This window comes from Aptenodytes forsteri, unplaced genomic scaffold (assembly GCF_000699145.1).
Source record: "Aptenodytes forsteri isolate BGI_AS27 unplaced genomic scaffold, ASM69914v1 Scaffold119, whole genome shotgun sequence".
Classification (NCBI taxonomy): Eukaryota; Metazoa; Chordata; class Aves; order Sphenisciformes; family Spheniscidae; genus Aptenodytes; species Aptenodytes forsteri.
The window spans coordinates 12600499-12608823 of NW_008796165.1; the positions used below are offsets into that span (position 1 = coordinate 12600499).

Genomic DNA, 8325 nt, shown 5'->3' on the forward strand with positions numbered 1-8325 from the left:
GTATGTTGGGGGGGGGGGGGGGGGAGTTGCAGCAATCCAAGGTAGATGTGGAGGGAAGATGCTGCTGGGACAACGGGGAACCCAGAATATATTGGCAGGTTCTTTTCAAACTTGAAGCAAGAAAGAAGGGAACTGTGGAGCCAAAGGGTAGAAGTTACAGTATTTTAGACTGAAAGGTAAAAAAAAAGAAAAAGATAAAGCATTGATGGTAAGAGTTGTCCAGAACAGGGCAATGGCAGAAAGGTAAGAGGAGACAAAGGCACAGATTTGTTGAGAGCCTCTAGGCGAGGAGAACATCAGTATAGTACTTAGTTTTTCTTTCCCACCTTCCATACCAAGTTATCTCATCTTTCCACTTAAATTGTACACGTAACAGCAACTGGCTGCTACAGTTTACCTTTTATCTTTGGAATTCAAAACACTTTATCCAGCAGGCCAGTATTATTATCCCTGCTGCGGCACAGAGAGGAAGCGACCTGTCCCGGGTCACTGGCGAGACCAGGTGTCACTCTTCTGGCTGCTGCATAGCCCTGCCTTCATTCAGTAGATACTTGCTTAGAGGTGACTCACTGATTTTTCCATTAGATAAATAGATACTGAAAAGTTAAGAGCTAGGAAGTGGATTTAGAAAAGTATTCAAGTGCCTATAGATCCATAGCAAAGTACTGCTCATTCTATAATGCCTTCAGTTGGGCCAACCCTTGGTTTAGAGGCACAAATGGATGAAAAATAGTGGCGAAAGCCAGTTTCATAATTTCAGAGTTTTCTTTCAGTCAGGATTTTAAAACTATATGGCAAATATTTCTAAGTGTATCTTATTTTTGTAAATGCTGGTGGTTGTGATCACTCCCTTCTGACCAGAAGGAAATGGGTTTGTAGTCATATTGGCATTAAGACTTCGACACTGCAGTGCAGCACGAGACAGCGTGTTATTTTGAGGGAAAGAGATTTCTCCTGCAGTCTTTTAGAGACTGTTGAGGCAAAAGAAAACAGTGTCTTGTTTTCATAGCATGATGGTTGCTAGTAGAGCCTAATGCTACTTCACCATTGCTATTGACTTTCTCAGTCACATGTCAGGAGAAATCAGGAATGTAAAAGTCAAAAAGTAAGATCAAGTTCACTGAGTAAATAAAAAGTATGTGCTTATCAGCAGAGATCTTCCACAAGTATGTACAGCTCAAAGCATGGGCAGGATGTCTCACCAAGTGACAGCTGTAATAAAAAAAAATTAAAAAATTCACATCATTCTCTATTCATTTGTTGCTGATAAATTTGTCAGTCTCTCCCAAGATACTTTTTGTTGTCACTTCATCACTTTAAAAAGTATAAAGTTATATAATGGACATCATTTTAGACTTGCATAATAAGAGGGGGGAAAAAAACAACTTTATTTCTGAACTGGAGCCAATGGAAGTGTTAGGCAAAGTCTGCATGCTTATTAGCTGAGGTTTGAGGTGGCCTGATAGAAGGTCGTGGTTTTCTGAGGACTGTAGCTATCTTGCTTTCCATAAGGTGTCGTTGGAAAAGAATTGATATATGGGGCTTTGAGACGTTCTCGAAACTTTTAACTTTACAAAGGTGAAAATGGCTTGAGCAGTCATTGTGTGTGCTCTGAAGCACCTTGCATCATTAGTGTCCTGGCAGAGTGTGTACATAATTCAGTGTCCTGTAGGTGGGATAATTAAACTGATGTTTGGTATGTGAGAATGGATTCATTTTCCTCTAAAAGATTTGAACTTGGAACAATAATCTGTCTTTACCACAAACAGAAAACGTCCTTGAAACATTGGCAAAGAGGAGGGGCTTCATAAAAATGCTTTTGGATGCATTTGAGGGAATTGAATTAGATTAAACCAGTCAGGTCGCAGGCTTATGACAAATGCTGAGTGTACAATTCAGTGCTTGAGGGGCTGGAAATCTTTTTATTTTGTTCAGGTACCTCTAGCATAGTCTGAGTTAAATGGAGAAGATTAGAGAGATTTAAAGGTGATGCTTGGTGCTTACTTGATGTGCAAGATGAAGTTTCAGATTTTAGTCACGTATCAGAATGAAAAAGGGAAGTATGAAATAATTTTTCATTGTTCATTAAAACAATCTCTCATAAAATGACAAAGCAGTCTTCCCATTTCTCCCCTGACACCTCTGAAAATACAATGAGATCACCACTTTATCTTTTTTCCTGTTATCCATTTGGATAATAGTTACAGTTGTATAGTTACAGCAAGCTTGGAGAAAAATGCAGAAAAAAAAATTGCAGGGAGAAAAAAAGGCCTGTAGGGCTTGGCATGATTTAACATAATAAAACTTCAGGAAACAAGGCCAGTATTTCAAGCTTGGTTACCTAAAATTTGATTTACTTTTTTTTTTAAAAAAAAACGTATGAATTGTCATCTTAGAAATTCTTTTGAGATGCAGAATATCTCTGTTGTCTTTTGAAGTTGGTACTCAGCTTTTCTGAAAACTAGGCTTTATCAGGTTTTTTTAACATGGGGTAAGATAACTAACACTGTGATCAAAGTGGCCTAAGCTTGGCTAAGAGCTAACAAGGGGAGGACACTGTAACTGTCTGGAAGCAGTTGTAGAAGTAGGAGAGAAAAAAATTGTTTTAGTGTATTGCAAGGATATGGAAAGAAATTAGGATACAAGTGGAGCCCATGATTGAAGTGCCATTGTTTGAGATCTTTATAATGAGGCTGGATGATATATTTTAAGCAGTTACTTTATTTAAGTGCTGGCAGCATGCTCAGTGCTGCTGAGGACTACCGAAAAAGGGAGGGGGAAGGAGAGAACAGATGACTTTGAACCCCTTCCTGCTGTAGGCGCCGAAGGGTCTCAGCTACCTGTGTGCTAGAGGTTCAGCACATAAATACCTGCACGTTTCCACACAGCATGGGAATTGCTGTCCCAGTCACCCCAGAGGATGCACTTCCTCCTTCTTAAGAGCTTCTTACTGCTCAGGAACAATACAGACCATGCGTGATAATCTCCTCCCAAAAAGCCCTTTCCTTACATTGTATGCCTTCAAAACTGTTTGGTGTGTTTTTAGTAATTCCTGATATTCCCTGTATTCATACTATTTTTTCCACTTCTGAGTTCTGGGCTCCAGCTTTGTGTTGTGCTGCAAGCGTACTTGTATGATGAAATGTCACTGTGTGCCTAGAATCATCATTTTGAGTTTTGGAGGATGTTTTATTTAAGCTAATGTGACATTTTCACTACACCTCACTTTCTTTTTTGACTTTTTAGGATGTGAAATGTAAAGCTGACAGACCAGTGCTGGTGGATCAGCAGGAAGTGGAGGAGCAGCTCCCGGAAAATGTATGTGTGGTTATGTTAACCGGTAAGGGGGAGTTCTGGGAGCTTGATCTAGTTGAAGATCGAGTGATTTATGGGGGCAAGGGGTTAACATTAAAAGAATTTTCTTAGGGGGAAACTTAAAAAATTACTTGCTTCTGTTTAATTATGTGGAAATAGTCACACAGGCTAATGTCAAGGTGTTCTTTGCTGTTTTAAAGTAAAAAAAAAAAAAAAAAAACCAAAAAAACCCCAACCCATGTTATTTCATATGAGAGGCACAATTGAGAAAGGTGAAGTCCTGTCCCTACTTCCTACATGAGCATTTCTGCAAGCAGAGTTATCCAGTCATCTTGATTTTCCATTTATTTATGAAGAGGATGTTTTCAGTCTGTCTATGCTTATTGCTTGTTTCCCTTCTATTGACGCAGTGGATTTAATAAGGTACGATAATCAACAACTAATGATGATATCCACATAACATGCCTTTCTGTGATTGATCTCTTTTGCTTCTGCTTTGCTTTTAGGTCCTCAACCAGATCAAGCAATCCAAAACTTCAACAAAAGTTCCAGTCAACTTACAGGACGTACCCCTGGTGCCAGCACCTACTTATCTTTCTCCAGAGGCAGAAGTCACCAGCCGTAGTATGAACCAGTTATTTTTTCCACCAATGTAGTGTATATTTAGTACCCTAACCCAGGATGGATCTCTTTTTTTCCCCACATAACTTTTGCTGAGATTTTTTCTTTGAACATCGAATGACCTATTTTAAGTTATTTATTTTATTTGTATTTTTCTCTCATTTTAGAATTTTTGAAAGCTTGACGATGTCTTTGCTTGTTTTTCTTGACTTTTACGTACAAAGGCGTTGTTCCTCCTTTTAATTAAAATAAAAACAGAAGGAAAGGCAATGTGGGACATCCTGTCCATTCCACAGTGCTGGGACATGGCCTTATCTGTCCTGAATGGAATAATACACCTTGCCATCGTGATCTGAATTGTATAAGTTATAACTGAATTAAATGTCCTCCCAGACATTTACTCTGAACCTTTACTCCCAGAGCTCTGGAATTGTTCTGATTTAGAGGCTTCAGAAGTGACTCAGAGTAGTAGTTCAATTTAGATTTGTAAAGGTGAAGAGCAAAATACAAGAGCTTAATTAGTTGCTCTCATATGATTCCTTTGACGGTTTTCATTTTCTCATTGAATAGCGTGACATATTTCTTTACCTTTTCATGTTCTTAGGCGTCTTTCCACCTCCATTGCCTGTGGATCCAGCAACGTGCCCTATAGTTCCGGGGCAGGAGATGACTATAGAGATATCGAAGGGTCGGTCAGGCCTAGGACTCAGCATCGTCGGGGGGAAAGACACTCCACTGGTGAGTTTCTGTTAAACTAATATTTACTGTCTCTGTTAAAGAATAGGAGACAAAGAGAAAGAAAACGTAGAAACTAGTGATGCCATTAATCTGTAATTGCTCTAATGAATTTTTCAGTACAGGGAGGAGAAACCAGCAACTATGATCTTCAATAACAAATTGATAATTTTGCCTTGTATCAGATCAGTTGTTTTCTGTTCCTTTTTAAATTGAAAGGTTTGTGTTTCAGTAGTGCTTTCTGCTATGGTCAGAGTTTACAAATATGTATTCTTTTTTAGCCATTGTGAATTAAGAATTTCAAGCAGGTAAGTTACCAGAATGGTTGGATTGGAAATGAATGTCACAGAGGTAGAGCTACTTCAGCAAGGTTAACACCTCCGTCTTGAGAGCATAAATGCTTAGTAGCTGTTTAAACAAACTGTGATTTATCTCCCTGCCAGCAAAAGCCCTTGCTGAACAGAGGTAAACCAAAGGTAATCTTTTATTGTTTTCTGTGTCTTTTTCCTTAGTCTTACTCTTGGCTATGCTGTTTTTAAAAAAATTATCTTCAGCTAAATTAAAATGTATCAGTTCAAGTGTAAAGTCAGCAAGTTAGTTATGCTAAACCTTCTTTGCCTCTGCTGTTGCTGTTTCCACTCCACTTTCCATTTGAGAGATGCTATGTTACAGTATAACAGAATGTCAGATTGTTTTTTTTAAATGTCAAATTCAGTTCTTTCAGTAAACAAGTCTACTGCAGAGGTGTCTTTACTGGGTTCTCCTGAATCCCTTGCTGCAGAGACACTTAAAGCAATAGAGCTGCTCTGTTACATGCAGTTGTTCCTGAAAATATCATGGTGGTGCATCATTAAGCAATGAAGTGCTGTGAGTGTCAGCAGCTACAGACAGTTGCAATGTAGTAACCCTTTTCCAGACCAAGAAAAAAGAAGGAAAAAAAAACTGAGGAAGTTGAAAAGAAAAAGAAAGTTTCGTTTTGCAAAGTGTAGGCTCTATCTTTTACAGTATTAAAGCTGAAATTGGAAAAGGTTCAGCTTTTGGTTCCATTTATCCAAGTCTCCGATTATGTAGAGTTTGGATGAATTGCTCTGTTTCACATGGAGATAGATCTGAGTTATGTTGGAGGCTTAAATCAGCCTATATGGTTTTCACTCTGTCCAGCCATGTGCTGTTTTGTACCCAGTCCCTTTTTTGTCAAGCTCCTCAGTGTTGAGTAAATTCAAATAAGTTCAGCGTTAGTCATCTCTCTGCTTTTTCATTTAACTGGAATTTGGAAATAATACATGGCAGTCTGTCAGACGCAATCTGGTACATGTCTTTCATGAGATTTTAATATAAATAAATGAAAATTATAAATATCTGCTTTACAGAGCAGATGAGAAAAATGCGAAGGATTTTATTCTTTAAATTGAGAAAATGGTTTTGGTTAAGTATTATACTTTCATTAGTTTATTCATTAAAGTGTCCTCCTAGGAATTTATTTTAAAAATCTATGCATTTGATTACAGTAACTGAAATTCATGAAGAGAGGGAGGTCCGACTTCCCACATTACTGATCCTCTCATTACAGGACGTACCAAAATGAGTCCCTGTTTCTTTTCATATTTCTGAACCTGCTCATTCAAAGGCAAGCAACGTTGTTTCATAGGAAACAAGTTGCTTTTGTGAGACCACAGTCTAATCTGATCGTTTACCATGTGCAGAGACCCTCTCTGGGATTCTCCATAACTTGCTTGTCCAAAACGGTGTGTGCAAACCTTTTTCCTCAAAGCAGGTAGCCAGGGTTGTGTCTTTAGCTGGTGGGATCATCATCACTCTGTCTACTTGGTACTACTGATCTCCCAGAAATTATTTTGATGCCTTCCTTTTTTGCCATGAAGGCAAAAACCCTTTTGTTAAAGAGTTGAAATGAAGTTCACGTAACAAAATGAGGAGGGGTAAAAGAAAATACTACTTAGGACTGTAGGAAAGTTTCTGTCTTTCTGGGTTTTGTGAACTAGAGAGGCAGTATAACAAAATTAGGTACATGGAGCTGAGTGATGTATCTTGTCTTGCTCTCCATCATTTGTTTTTAACTTGGGGATATAGATGGACACCTTTTATATTTTAAAAAAGGCAAAATAAATTGACTTACAGCTTCACTGCTTATGTATGTGTTATGTTTATGTGCCATGGAAGTTCATCACTTCTGAAGGTCTCGTGTGGCAGAAATTGTGTATCCAAGACCCACTGTTTTCTGCAGTGCAGAGAAATTAAAATGAAGCTATAATTGGCTTCAGCAGTTTGAGTTTGTTTTTTTTAACTATTTTTGAAATGGGAATTGTCAGATCAAAGTCAGAAAGAATGGGAATAGCACCGTTTGTAGACATCTCTGCAGGCATGGAGTAGGGATGCTGTCTTTCGTACTCTTGTAGTTTATATGGCGCACACAGATGATAGAGGTGAGATGCCCTGACGGGACCATGGAAATGTGCTCTACAGGGGATGAGAAAAGGCATGGCAGAATAGGGGTGAATCTGCGGGAGCAGTGCCTGTGTGTGCCACAAACAGCTGCAGAGGCTTTTTCTTTTACCTTTTTGTCCTCTGAGAAAACAAGACATGAACACCCGTTTCTTCCTCCCTTTTCTACTGGGGTATCTTTATTTTGTACCTGCGCATGTGTGTAAGTGCCTACAAAACAATGAAGGATATCAACCCCAGCTCCTAGGATCTCAAAAGTAATTTATTGATACGGTGAATAGAGAGAAGCTGTGCCTTGATAGAATTTGTCAAATCTAAGGGGGCTATGGCAAGAGTATAAGGGCCTCATCTATGTGGTATTAAAATGCACTTGATCTAAAAATGTTTAACTGAGTGCTAGTAGTCAACACTGGTGCACAACAGCAGCTCATGTGTGATGGGAAAAGCTCACTTCGGAATATTTTGGATCTTTCTTAAACACATGATGTACAGTCCCAGCTTTTGGAATAATAAATCTGGCAGCCTGCTAAAGGGATGCAGTGCTTCAAAATGAAATATAGAGTGCAACTTTTAAGTCATAACCTTAAGAATCTCATCAGAAATCACCAAGTGGAGACTTGAAAAATACAGCCTGTGAGCAGGGAGGTTAATTTGTTCGGGAGGTTGGAAAGTGATGTCTTAACCCTTGTGAAATGATTTTTGTTGAAAAGATGACCATCCCATTAAACTTGCAAAACCTTTCAAATTGCATGTATTGTAAGCAGGGACTGTGGCTGTGTGCTTAGGGGAGCAGGAGAGCATCAGCTGGAAAGATGTGCTTGTAAAAAAGGCACGGGGAAGGAAGGATTGTGCTTGAGAGTTGTCTTCATGTCATTGATCTTTAGACTGCTATAGCCCTTAAGCAGTCCTATTTCATTTTATTCTAAGGGTTGATTTTTATTTTTATTTTTTTCTTCACTGTCTTTCGTTTCACCTTCCCATGTACCCCTGAGAGAACAAAACACATGGCCTCTGCTTTAAAGCAATTAAACTGCAGAATGAAGCTGGCTGAAGTACATGGCTTTCAATTTGTGAGAAGATTTTTTTTTTTTTGGTTGTAGTCCAATCAAACTTGTAAAAGTAACCTCAGAGTAGGAATTTAAAAAAAAAAAAAAAAAAAAAAAAAAAATGTTTTAAAAAACACCCAAAAATGAG

The 8325-nt window shown here is 38.5% G+C and overlaps 1 protein-coding gene across 1 annotated transcript in view; it reads left to right on the plus strand.

Annotated features, from left to right (window-relative positions):
* Nucleotides 1-8325, plus strand: part of PATJ (PATJ, crumbs cell polarity complex component) — a 155416-nt gene that overhangs the window by 117013 nt on the left and 30078 nt on the right. Inside the window, exons 31-33 of the mRNA XM_019474145.1 lie at nt 3247-3318; nt 3822-3939; nt 4541-4674. Of these exons, the coding sequence (XP_019329690.1) occupies nt 3247-3318; nt 3822-3939; nt 4541-4674 (324 nt within the window). The remainder of the gene's footprint in view (nt 1-3246; nt 3319-3821; nt 3940-4540; nt 4675-8325) is intronic.